General features: G+C 38.3%; 1 protein-coding gene across 2 annotated transcripts; it reads right to left on the bottom strand.

Moving 5' to 3' along the window:
• Positions 1-1250: 1250 nt before the first annotated feature.
• On the bottom strand, positions 1251-8765 carry LOC126624664 (QWRF motif-containing protein 2-like). Of its 2 annotated transcripts, none has more exons than XM_050293748.1 (6): positions 6968-8760; positions 4604-4723; positions 2971-3087; positions 2781-2870; positions 1779-1886; positions 1251-1685 (listed from the first exon to the last, which is right to left on the bottom strand). In XM_050293748.1, exons 1-6 carry the CDS (start codon positions 8435-8437, stop codon positions 1605-1607), a joined length of 1986 nt encoding a protein of 661 aa, XP_050149705.1. In that variant the 5' UTR covers positions 8438-8760; the 3' UTR covers positions 1251-1604. The 2 variants fall into 2 exon arrangements, 1 of the variants encoding a protein (XP_050149705.1); XR_007624184.1 differs by lacking the exon at positions 1251-1685 and adding an exon at positions 2039-2153 and having other exon boundaries at positions 6968-8765.
• Positions 8766-14364: the final 5599 nt, after the last annotated feature.

The raw sequence follows: 14364 nt of genomic DNA, 5'->3' as shown, positions 1-14364 counted from the left end.
AGTTTTTTTGTTGAGTTGAAGGGGGCTTCAATGTTGCAAAGCCAGCCTATACTTAATCTCTTCACATTCCTATCTTCACAAGGACTCGGTCGAACTGATCATATTCATGGACTACAAGCCAATTAGCCTAAAGGATACTCATTGGACCGAGAATCGATGTCCTCATGTCAACCCATCTTGGCCCAAGCTATTATTTCTGGCCCAATCAACAATGTAGGAGGTAGATTTTCGATATAGAATATGATGTTTTGTAACTTGTAAAAGATAAGTCAATAAAAATATAGTCTTCAATTTCTAGCCGTCTCGGCAATTCTCATTATTTGTTTTTTTATTACTTAAATAATATTCGTAATTTATATTTGTTTGTCCGTTTGATACTCTGATTTTCAAATATCAATTATGAAAATAATCCAAAACACTAGAGCGTAAAATATAGTTAAACCTAAAATGCAATAGAATAGAAGTTAGAACAAGAACCGAATTTAATATATTTGTAATGAAAAAAATATAATCATATTTGAGCATGTTGTATAACAAATAACAAACGAAACATATTCAAAGCTAATAAGTACCTAATTAAGTGTATGTGAGGCAGTTAAGCAAGTCTCGAATTTTTTAGATCGGATTCGAAATGTGCAAATTCATTACAATTCTATCAAATGCTTTTATGAGTGTTTTGAATTTCAATATTTTGATTTCGAAATTGAATCGGACGAAATATTTTAAAACTTTTCAGCTCATAGTCGGTTGGAAATAGTATTTTCTTATCCAAATTGCACCCCTTATACGAGGTTTTAAAACCGACAGTTTCAGTTTGTCTTTTGTAGGAGAAGGGCTAGGAGTCCAAAATAGCTAATGAGGCAATTGGGTGTTAATGGTGGCCGTCACATGATCACATCCGCGTGTGCTGGAACTTTAACGTGGGCTGTCGTTGACCCGAATAGTCAAACTAAGTCAAACGTCTTCTTCCCAGATGACTCCTATCCTCCCATTGGAAGCTTTGTGAGCACGGTGGTTAGCATGTGGGTGATCTCGAGCCTGGGATACGACGAGGTCAGTTGGTGCATTGGCTTAATTAATAGTCATAAAGAGGAATGATAGGATCAGTCGCGTATGATCGTTTAAGTTAATCACAATCATTCTTACTTGATCTCACAAACATGAATAATTAAGATCAACTCATACGCGCGACATATAATGATGGCATTGGCAAAATAACGAATGAACGAGCAAAATAAGAGGCACGTAGAGAGGGTAGAAGGAAGAATTACCACAAACTACTTAAGTGTAATTAGCAGAACATTACATATATACACACATACATTTCCTTTTGGCCCAAAGGAAAGAAAAGAGTGCTTGTATACAGCTAATTAGTGAGAGGAAAAAAAACCCTTTTCTATATTCTTCAGATACAAAGACACATGAGACGAGATACTTGACGCAGAAGACCACAAACAGGTTCCAAAAATGCCAAATGCCAATGTCGGAAGCCAAAACTAGCTACTTGATCGATCCTTATTACCTCTGCTGCCTCCACCCGGTGGAAAAGGAAAGGTTCGTGTAATGTGTTAGCATTAGGAGTGAGTAGTCAAATAAGATCAGTTCTACACGCGTGTTGTCAGGCTTCGGATAGTTGGTACACGTTGCAATTGTATTATATGTGTTCTCAAGCTACAATCCTTGACCTATTACATTGGATACGAAAGCAATTCAAAAACCAGGTGGATAAATGTGAGAGATTGGAAGGAGAACCAAAATGAAAACTATGGGCAGATTACCTGCATGGCGGATAATGTGGACAAAAAATCTTTGCATTGTTCAAGCACAACCCGTTCTGTTGCAGTAACCTTCATAAGTTCACACAACAAGGAATTCATTTCCTCCACCTGTAAAAGGGAAAGTGCTTCAGAAACTTCCTTAAAACAGTTTCGACTTCTTTGCAGATTGTTAAGCTATTCATAAAGAGGTTACAAAGACACATCTACCAGGAATCAATAGACAACATGCATAGAGGCTAGGTGACATGCCAGAATCAAACCTCACATGCTGTCAAAAAACAAGAGTGATCCGGCTGGGGGTGTGGACGCCAATAACTTGCTATCAGATCAGGAAGCGACTGTTGTAGCTCAATCCAATTGCCTACGTTTTGTAATCTAAAAAACAACATAAATGACCTAGGTGTTGCAATGGAGAAGAGACTTTTAATGGCTTTATTTAATAAGAAATTTGGTTTAGGTCAATAATAATTTCATATTTCGGCATAGGTCAATGGTCATTTCATTTTCTAGCATAGGTCAACTGCAACAATTTTCCTCTTCAACTAATATTTCGGCATAGGTCTGGTCACTTCATTTTCTAGCATAGGTCAACTGAAACAATTTTCCTCTTCAACTAAGGTACTAAAAAAAATTTTCGTCTCCAACAAAAGGCAATACCACTTGCTAAACTTTCTTCATTGACCTAAAAAGCACAAAATGTTGATTGACTCAATCCTAATGTTGAGAAAATTTAGTGACCTCAATCAAATTACCCCTTTAGCTAAAAGGATATTATACCTCAATACCATTTTGTTTCACCAAAATGCAAAACTTGGTTATAACCTGGGCTAATGTTCAGAAACAGTGACTTATTAATCACCATTTTACTTCTAAACTTAGAACTTATAAGCAAATGAACCTACTTTAGGACCAGGATGTTAATGTTATGTTTTTGTGAAATGTTTTACATGAACAGTGACATCAACCAAGGAAAGTAAGATTCAAGAGAGACAAATAGATTACCTTTGACGAAAGATAGCATATCGAGGATACCATTGTCTGCATCACATCAGCTGCTGAACCCACAGCTTCTTTCAGATTTTGAAAGTCAACCTAGCATAAAATGAGCATTGTCAGTCTTTTGAACAGTAATGGCTCCTTTAGTCCCTTGATGTGCCCTTGATTAAATTAAGGGTAAAAAGAAGCCACATACTATTGCTTTTCCCACAACTGGAAGACGGAGAGTACTGGCCTGCAAAGCTTCAGTTGCTCCTAGCAAAGAACTAAAGTGATCTTTTTCCAGAAGACCCCATTCTTCCAAACAACTAATCTACATTCACCAACCACAACAAAACTTCATTCATTATCAAGGACAGGATAAATAACAAAAAAAACAGTAGATGCCTTAAAAAAAAAGAGGCTGTATGTATTTAATAAAACACTCGCAAAATCATGGTGTGACTATATTATATAGCTATCATAGGTTTACCAAGTGTATTCAGTTGTAATATTAACAAGAAAATAATTTGGTACAAAAGAAATAGTATTTCATGATAACATACAAACTCAGGTAGATAAGCTTTATTTGGAAAGACAATAACTATTATACATGCAGACACGCGCCCACAGGGAACATCCCTGAGGAACTTCGGATGCTCCTTCATCAGCACCTACATTGACAGTAGTGGGTTGAGTTATTTTTGTCCTTCTGCATTCGATGGACCAGATTTGAGATTGACATTTCAAACTCTGTAGCTCTGGCAAGAATGCAAGGTCTAGAGCATATAAGCATCATTTAATGGCAATCAATTGAGGCTAACGGGACCTCAACCAAGGTTAATGTTAGTAATTATGCAAGCCCTTGTTATCCCAAAACAGTCTAGTCTCCCTTCTTTCTGATATTTCACATTGCCTTTGCAGACGATATTTGCATGTCTTCCTACAAAAGATTTCAAGATGTAGCACACTGTCTTGACAGAAAACATATTATTTCACTAATAACTTTCCCTCTTCTATAGTATGCCCCAACTCCTAAACACCTCTGTTTTTACCGGAAATAAGCTCCTCTTATATGAGAGACCTAATTGACCCTAAGCTAGCCAGAAGTAAAGTTCATCAACAGGCGTTTTACAATAAAAGGTCTTGAGTAACAAAAAAAAATAAGATAACACCCTCTACCATCACCAATGTCAATAAAGAATAACTCATTCCCATTACAATGAGCATACATCCTTAGGAATACTATTATGATTATAAAATTATAAAAACAAGAGCATTTTTTAGAAATTTTGATCCTCCTGCTTGGTTATCAGAAATCTGGAAGCTAACACATACAAAAAGGTTCCATATAAACACCAAGTTAGCTCTAACCAAACAGCTACTTCATGTAGTAGGAAAAAGAAACTTGGACTTGGCGGATGATTCTTTTCAAAATTATTCCTTTTATTGGATGCCTAAATACAAAGCATTGAACTTGCACTAATCAAGGTACAAGTTAGTAAGGATTTATTAGAGGCAATCTTATCAACACTGTCTTGATAGTGCTTTTTGGACATCCGCACAGATTAACGAAAGAAAGAGAGTGGCACTAATCCAGAAGGGGGAAAAGTTCTAACAAGGAGACAACAAAGTGGAAGACAGGTTTTGGTTGATTGAAGGCCAGCCAGCAGAAAACTTAGTTACATCTCAGAAACATGAATCTATTAGAGAAATGAGTTTAGCATTAGAAAAAAATTTGCCACCAGCACCATATTATGTACTATTACATTGCGGATGCCAGTCAATGACATATGTTAGATTGGAGCAGAAAGTAAGTGCTATCAAGATAATTAATCTCTGAAACTTACTTGTCCTCTGAGGATGGAAGTTAACTTCAATTTTTGCCTCAACAAGAGTAACTTGATCTTTTTGAGTGTGACAGAATGTCGGAGCTCTGAAGTTGTTACCCATGCATTCCACATGTTTTTCTGGCACCCAAGAAAATGCAAATTTAGATAAGATAATTTACATAAACAGTAACCAACCTGACCATTTTGCAACTAACTTATTTCATCAAAAGACACATGCAAACTGTCAAAAAAAAAAAAAAAATCAAAACCAGACACAACGTAAAAAGTCACTTTGTATATATGGATGGTTCATATAGAAACAAAGAAATCACCAAATGTAAGTGAAAAAGCATACTGGCTTGTAGAATCTTACATTCAGCCAAGATCAAACATTTGAAAAGTTCAAACTTTCAGACAAGTTGAAGTAAAAAAAGTTACAGAAAAGAAAAATACTTCAACATGTAAGGGTATGAGCAGCATTTTCAAACAAACGTACAAGAAACCATAAAATTGGCAGACAGATAATTAGACGAGGGACCTAATCCAAAAGAGAACCAAAGACAAAATAAAAAATGAAAACTGTAGAAGTTATTCTAATAAATATAATGTGATGAGGGCAAAGGACAGAGATCTAAATTTCCAAAATCAAACCATTTCAAAAATAGATCACACTTTATTGGTTTCTAAATTGAGTTGAGATGCAATATGACAGATGCCCATTAATTTGATACATTAACTTCACTTTTCTCACATGAATCATACAGTTCTTATCATCCCTCTTTAAATGTATCTGCTTTACATACATAAACCAGCATCAATCACTTCCGAACGAGTTCTCAGCATCAACAAGAACTGGTGCATAGGAAACTATTAAAAACAACCCCATAACCTTATTCTCCGCTCCTAATATTGAGTCTTCAATTCCACAGTGACTTTTACAAGAATGAAGTAATCAAGTGAGACATTCTCCGAAACCAAAATTATTAACAAGACATTGGTTCTAAATTGGTTTGCATGACCATGCCAAGAAGTAAAGCTTATAATGTCTTGCATAACAAATCATCAGGTAAGTGCTTCATTTGACTTCATCATACAGAATTTTTTTCAAGTTTCACTGTATAAGAAAGCACTTGGGAAACTGACGCCATGAGTTCAGATATTTATTTGATGTGAATTTAGAATATGAATCAATCTAGTCAAAAGTACTAAAAACACCAATGAAGCCCTAAAACATGACAATACTCCAATTAACGGAGTCTATGAAACTGAAAGAGAAAAGAATTCTTCAATGCATCCAAGGCAAAGCCATCCATGGTTTTTATCTCCATTCTAGACAAATTGGTCAATAAAAATCACTTCAAAGACTTCACAGATCACCTTTCGATTTTCACTTTCCGAAACTATTCACTCCACAAGCTCCCAATTGCAGCCGCACAGTTTTTTTTTCTTTTAAGTAATAACCAATGACAGTGACACCCTTCATTTAAGATTTGCCTTGTGTTACCCAGACTCCATCTGTATTAATATTACATATCCTTTTATTTGTATCTCCCATGCTTAATTAAAGCTCAGAAATGAACTAATATAATGGCACGCTCAAGCTGAACAAAGAGACATCCTCTTCAAGAAGAAAAAGGAAAAATAAAAAAAAACCAAAAGGAACCTGCCACAAAATAATTAAGCTGAAAGAGAAGTTAGCCTTCTCATTGTAATTATTAGGGAAACGAACCACTAGTCAGAAGTATATACAATGTTGAGAGTGTGTATATACAATGTTGAGAGTGTAAATACCACATTGGGGAATCAAACCCTTGCCAAACAGTTTAAATGATCTGGGCATTTCTCTCCTAATGCCAATTGGCTTTGGGTTAAATGCTCACATTCTAATCTGGTACCAAACCAGGGTACCATATGTTAAGCCAAACAGCCCACGTCACCTAATATGTGTTGTCCACGTCCTAGACTTGAAGACCCCACACTTGCGGGGGTGTGCTTGAGAGTGTGAATTTCACATGGGGGAATTAAAGCCTTGCCTAAAGTTTAATGACTTAAGCCTCTCCCTCCTATTCCCAGTTGGTTTGGGTTGGATGCTTTCACATTCTAATATGGAATACATAGACCACAAACATCAACCATACTAAGTAGATAGTTGCCAATTGGTTTTTAATTGGATGCTCACATTCTAATATGGAATACATAGACCACAAACATCAACCGTGCTACTTAGATAGAAATGGATATTAGTACATAACGAGGTGAAGCATACATGGATAACAATATATAGGAGTCATATGACCATCCAACAAAAAAACAAATTCATGGACAAACACTACTGAAATAAAAAGATAGAAAGCAATGCAATTTATAGCACTGAGATCATACCTCGGCATTTCGTCTCTGCACCATGAAGGTAGCATCTGATCTTGCATTTACAAACCGCCATTGCAGATAACGGTTATACAGAAGCCTGAGCATGTGTGCATCAACAATCCTATCTTCCCCCATCTTCCCTCTCCGAGTATCAACAGAAAAACTAAGGATTGAAGGTGCAGGACCAGAATAACTCCTATTCAAGGTACTTTCAACACTACTTCTCCGAGAAGGACTATAACCCCTTGATGGTGACATTGATGAAGAAGTCCAAAGCTTACCCGGCGAAGCAGGCCTAGTTGGTCCCCTAGTGGGGGAAGCCATTGTCCGGGGAGATGATGATAATGGGACATCACCATTAAGCCTTTTCGATTGAGATTGAACGAATTTTGCCCCTGCTCTAGACACAGGGCTTGTTGATAAAGGCGAACCAGGACCCTGCAACCGCCTCAACCGGCTATTAGTCTCCTGCCAAAACCTTGCTGACACTGCAATGCCACGGGGTAAGGTTCGACCCTTTTCGGCACCACCAGCATCCTGCACACCTGAAGTGCTACCAGAAGAAACACTGTCTGTATCAGAAGCAGTGAGATCAGACGGCACAGAGGATTCATGGGCAGAATTAGCATCTGGGTTTTGCCTAGCATCCTTCAAAAGCTCAGCATTCCCCAAATCCAAGCTCAATCTACCATCGAAAGACGCTCTTCTGCTCTCATCAATCATGGATTGCTGCAGTGCTCGACCCACAATCCCAGATCCAATCCCACTGAGCTTCCTGTTGTCCGAACTGCAGTCCATGCTCCTGGACAAGTTATTAGTCCCACCCGAGCTCAACTGTCTAGTCCTGGCCGGCCACCGGTGCTGATCAGACGGCTTAGAATTCTCAGCTTGATCTCCTCTCACAGGGGTCGACCGGCGTCTCTCAGGCGTGGCCTTCCTCGCGGCAGTCCCACTCGGCGAGGCTGGAGTCTTAGTCTTGCTAATCGGAAGCGAAAAGGCCTCACCTTGGAACGAAACCGACAAGCTCCGAGTGGAAGTGACCAAAAGCCGAGTTGCAGCAGAGACTTCGGAACCGGCATTGCTCACCCGAGCCTCGGGGAGGCCAGCGGAGGTCCGAGGAGTAATGGGTCGCCGCCGGTCCGCCGATTGAGCCCGTTTCTGAGCCGGAACGGGGGTCGAGTTCGAAGCCGAGTTTATGGACCTTGAGAGCAACGGAGATTGGCATCTTCTGGAAGACGCAGAGGACGAGACCGTAGAAGTCGAGGTCGAGGTCGAAGAAGAAGAAGGCGAAGGAGACATGTATTTCGACGAGACTTGGCGGCCTCTGGGTCGCCTCTGAACGAAGCCATTGTCTTTCTCTGAAGGTAAGAGAGGAGGCCTTGATGGGTTTTGGAGATGGGGCCGTGAGCGGTGGTTCGATGAGGTTTTGGGGTTCGGCGGCGGGTCTGTCGAAGCTGCTTCGGAAATGGCAACCACCATCATAGGGACAGTTCAAATCCTCCTCACATTGCCTCTCAGAGAATGAATTTTTGTGAACCCACCATGTAAATTCCCCAAATATAGCAATGCAGATTTATAAAGTTGCAGGAGAAGGGTAAATTCTGAGAGGAAAAGCAGTGAGCTTTGCTATCTCTGAGTTGTGGGTTGAGAGAGAGAGAGAGAGAGAGTAGGTAAGGGGAGAGGTGAGATTTGGGAGTGTATGAGAGAGTATGGTGGAGTGAGTGTGCGTCCGGGAGAAAAATGAGAGAGTTGAGGAGGTGGGGCTTTTTCTTTTCCGGGTTTGGGAAATTTTTTTCTGAGAAACTTTGGAGGGACGTTAACGTTATGTGTTTATGTTCATTTAATTACGTTTTAGACTTTTTATTTTTTATTGATTTTTATGAGTACAATTTTCTCCACATGTGAGATTTATGGGATTTTGTTCAAGGCCAAAATTTTCGAAATTGGTTTTTTTTTTTTTTATACAACGATATTAGTTGCTCGTCGAAATTTGTATGGTATGATTACTCATTGTTGCTTTAGAATTTGTGGTTTCAATTTTGTTAGTTTTACTTATGGGGTTTACTTCTACTATTCTAGACCACCTCTTTGAAGATAATAATTCTTAGTATTTTATTGGGGCGGGACACTCATTTTCTCTTTGATTGGGTTGAAATTCTCGTTAAGATTTTTATTGAGGTCCATTATATACATCATATCTTCAATAATGAACGTATTATTTTCGTTTGCAATGAATATTGTACCTTTTTTCAAAAAAAAAAAAAAAAAAAAACTCACAAACATGATAAATTGGTGTAAAGGATCCTTCATTTGCACCCGATGCCTTTAATTCTACTAAACAAAACCTCCCATAGTTATTCATGGAACTGCACAAAATAATTAGTTAGTAATAGTATCTAATTCTACTCTATTTGTGGAGCAAAATAAGTTTCATAATGGTCAATTAATAATAATGTATAATGATTATATAGTTGCACAATCCTCTATATGTGGTAAATACATACAAATAGGAATGAGCTAGCTAACCTCCATGAAAACAGCATTCAAGCAAAAAACAAAGTGGTTGATGACATCAATTAATGATCCTTAAACTTAAGCTAAAGGATGACCAAATTGCAGTGTGTCATTTTTGCAAGCTAAGTCATTTAACCCATTCTAATTATATTGCATTAGTTTTGTATAGAGAGAGAGAGAGAGAGAGAGATGCCACATCATTTTCAGTCACTCTCAGTTTTTATAGTTATGCCCTTGCTTTCAACATATTCCCTCTCTTCTTATAAACCCTAGACTTTTCTGTGGGTAAATATTGATATCCCAAATCACCACTGCATTAGATCTCAGAAGAAATTGGATGGTCCAGAGGAAAATTAGTTAATAACTTGTGGTTAAATTATCCCATCTACCTAATAATTTCCCTTTCAAGTGAAAAAGCAACAAACAAAATATGAACAGTGTAACCAACTTTTCTCTCATCTTCAAGAACTGCTATTTCACATTCGCTTTCTTCTCATTTAAAATAAATTAGCACTAGTTGATACAATCCTAAAATGATAAAGTGGAATGAAGTTACTCTACCTAAAAGATAGAGATTGCAAGATGCAGCTCCATCTCAACCAATTCCAAAAAGAGAACCTAGCCATATAAATCAATACGAAGATAGAGACGTTGAAGCACAATTTTCTACGGATAGGATGGCTAGATTAAGCGTTGGTTTCTCAATTAAACGTTGATTCTTTAAACGCGCCAAGACCCCTCTTTTCGAACAAATGCGTTTAGAAGGCGAACAACAAGGTCAAACTCTTATGAGCAAGATCATGAGAGAATTGTTCTTGAAGGTCTTAGGCAAACTCGTGCAGAAGTTCAAATCCCGTTATATAAGGTAGAATCCTTAGAAAGTATTGCTCCGTTAAGAAACCCCCCTTAACCCAAACCATCATGGTCAGATGTTGAATTTAACGTCTGTGTCATACCTAAGTTTGAAATTGATAAAAAAAAATCATGAAATAGATTATAGTGTGAAGAACACTAAAAAGAGAATGGTTTAAGAAAACTTATAGTTGTGGAAAACACGCATTCCTTCATAAAAGCTCATTTTCAATTTATGAAATGGAAGTCCTTGAATATGCGTACAAGTGTTGTTGAAAAAGCCTTCAAAACTTATGTCACTAAAGAGGGAAAAGAAGAAGAGGCAATCCACCCGCCAGAAAAGAATAAGTGAATCAAAAAGGAACCACTCCATATAAAGAAGTACCTAATGTACAACAGGATAGTCAAACAACTACCACTTTTTTAAATGATGGAGTTTCTGCTCTTATACAACAAAATAATTACACCATCATTTTTCTCCAATCCTTTGGAAGGCAAACATCTAGAATTTGATAATTCATGAAAAGATAGCGATCCTCTTAATTCTGAAAAATGGGAGCCTAGGGAACCAAGGTGGATGGGTTCGACTTCTAGTTCCATTGATAACAAGAAGAAAAAAGAAGATAAACACGGCCAAGCTTTGTTTAAAAGGAAAACTAATGAAAAAGGCTTGAAAACTTTGAGTTTTAATGATAAGGACAAAATAAAGGGTAAAGTGAATAGTACCAGGATTGACTTTTTAGTGTAAAAATGTGGTTTTTCGTTAAAGTGAACAGTACCGGATGCTTTTCGTTAAAGTTCCCTTGTTTAAACCATCATATCTTCCTAACTTAAAAGATTCGGTGATCGTTGAAAGTTTGAAACCCAACTCCCAAATTTAGAAGAGCAATCTACTGAGACAGTGCCTAAACCGGGACTATAGGATAAAATTTGGTAGAAAAGTTGAAGGAACAACTCTAATAAAAAATTCTTATCTAAGGCCATCACCAATATATTTATAATTTGAAGAAAATGACATGGATGATAAAGTCTAGTATGATGGAAAATCAATTGTTGGAACATGATGGACATACTGAATATCAAATAGTCAATACCATGAGGCATATGATGAAGTTCTCATATGCGAGTAAGTTGAATGGAAATTGTGATAAGGGAATTGCTCAGGCCATAGTTGCAGGATTTATAGGTCAACTGTTACATCTCACATCGTCCAAGGGAGTGGATCATCTAAGCCTTATATGTATATTATCATCTCTACCTAGCACGAGGCCTTTTGAGAGCTCACTGGCTTCGGGTTCCATCGGAACTCCGAAGTTAAGCAAGTTCGCGCGAGAGCAATCCCATGATGGGTGATCCATTGGGAAGTTCTTGTATGAGTTCCCAGAAACAAAACCGTGAGGGCGTGGTCGGGGCTCAAAACGGACAATATCGTGTTATGGAAAAGTTGAGCCCGGGATGTGGTGGAGGCCTGGGCCAGGATGTGACATCAACTTTGTGGATGGTGAGATTTCCATCTAGCGATCAAGCAAAAGAACAAATATTTGCAGCTACAAGTGTAGTAGGAGACAGGAGACTATAATGGTGAACCAATATACCAAGAAGATGCAGTTAACACTCTAATATATTACTATTATCCCCCATTTTGTTGGAACTATTGAGCTCCAACAAGACTGATTTGGAGACCTCCTGATGAATCTAAAGTGTCCAACTTTGTCTCATTTTAGATGGTCCAAATATGCGTTTTATGCTAAGGTATTCACTAGGCCAGATTGCTATGCTGATTTTTGGAAAGAGAAATTTCTTTCTGGATTGTCTTCTTTTTTTCTTTTTTTTTTAAAGGTGTGCAGTAGAATTAAGAGTAAATTTGGTGGAGTTATACCTGATGATAGGTATTACCTACGGAGAAATAACTTCTGAAGTTTGTGCTGAAGGGTTAGGACTTTTGGGAAAAGAAAACCCCTTATTTGCTACAAATGTGGAAGAATAGGACTACAAAACTGAATGTAGGATAAAAGATACGATCGATATTCTTACTCTAGTTATGAAAACTAATATAGTTTGGGTGTGTAGCTATATGCAGAATTATTTAGGCCACGAAGCCATTAACCCTAAAAGCCTTTTGGCTTTTGTTCAAGAAGTTAAGTTGCATTTGGTAACTTTGCTGTAGTTTGCTAAGGCCTTTTGAGATTGTCCATGGAAGAACATCACGTCTGTTCGTAAACGTTTAGGCTCGAAATGATTTAATTACAAACACAACAATATATATTGGATCAAGGACGCATATTTTTTGGCATACATGTTGACACACTTTCTTAGGGCTCACTCCATAATTGTTTTTTCAATGATCCAACCGTTTATCATTCATACTGACACACCCCGTCCCGAAGGAGGGCATGCTGGCCGTCACGTGAGAGTGACGTAACCATTTGCACAGTACGGAAGCTTTAAAGATACAATTTATAATTTGATACACCCGAAGGTGAGTCCTAATTTTGTCCAATCTGTCAGAACACCGTCGAATTCCTCGTAGTCACCACACCTTTGTGATTCCTGAACCTGGAGGGGCGCAAAACCAAAATTGAGTGGGTCAGTAAAACAATTCTTTTCCAAATCCAAACATTTCTCAAAACGTTGTAACCCCTCTCCGTAAAACCTGTATACTTTCCCAGAAATGTAAAATATAAATATACATATATATTCTCAAACTTCATTTTTTACTATCTCAACATTTTTCTTTATCAATCATGCCATGCCATGTCTAATTCAACAGTTAAGTATGGATGCATCAACAATAATCATATCAGGTGCAAGAAAGTAATCAACCGGAGGCCCTCTAATAGCCCTGCACGGTTGAACCTAGAGCTCAAAATCTATCACTCTCACACTCTGCCGGAGTCACTCCGCGTGACCTGTCCGGCCTTCTGCACATAAGTTACGCTCTAGTGCTTCTCATAAATCATCTGTGCACATAATCTAAGGTCACCCACCAGTCGGAATCTCACTAACACTCTCGCGACTGGCCTGTCGTACCCACTCCGCGTGGACTGTACGACTAGCATCTACTTGGATCCAAGACGAGCGTGCGATGCGGTGAATACTATAAGCACTAAACTATGGTGCAGGATTTGAGCTCAATATACATCAACATCATCATAACAGAAATAAATACTCACATGTGCGTCCACCGCACCATTTCATACATATGCATCATAAATCAATTCTTACCCGTGCGTCCACCGCACCAATTCATGCATATGCATCATAAATCAATTCTTACCTGTGCGTCCACCGCACTAATTCATACATATGCATCATATATTAATTCATGCATGGCATTTCAACTCACATTTCTATATACTTTTCATATCAATTCTATGCATGGTATTTCACTTCCCGTTTTTCCACATAACTCATATGCATTTCATTTTAAACATATTTTCATTTCAATTCAATTTCTGGGAAACGTCAAGTATATATATATACGGAAAACAAAACTGCCCACTCACAGAATACATCGACGTCTCGTAAGTCCCTGAGCATCCCTTGGCCATGCCCGATGCCCGCATAAACCTCACCTATACAAGAGTAACCAATTTGACGTTATTTAACGCCTAACCCAAATCTTAGTTAATAACTCCTCATATAATGCTCAAATTGGGTATATGAATATACCACCGTGACCTACACAACCTCAGGATCATCCCCATATTTTTAAAATAATTTTTGGAGTCCTCACGCGCCCCCACGCGCCTGACGTGGCACGGACCTACGCGCCCCCACGCACGGCCACGTGTCGTGTACACTGACGGCACAGTAAACGGCAGTTAGGGAATATTCCGTTAAATCCTAGCATATTCCGTTAATAATTAACGGCGTCAGTCAACGCCGTTAGCATATTCCGTCAAAACTGACGGAATATTCCCTGTCTTCTCCGGCGATTCGCCGGTCGCCGGCGACTGTTCGCCGGTTTCTGGAAAAATTTCAAACTTGCTATTCTCCTTCGTTTTTCATCCATTTTTCACGTAGATTATACCAAATTGAAG

Source organism: Malus sylvestris, chromosome 5, assembly GCF_916048215.2.
Source record: "Malus sylvestris chromosome 5, drMalSylv7.2, whole genome shotgun sequence".
Lineage (NCBI taxonomy): Eukaryota > Viridiplantae > Streptophyta > Magnoliopsida > Rosales > Rosaceae > Malus > Malus sylvestris.
Note: the sequence above shows the minus strand (reverse complement) of the source record. Positions and strands in the feature narration are given on the sequence as shown.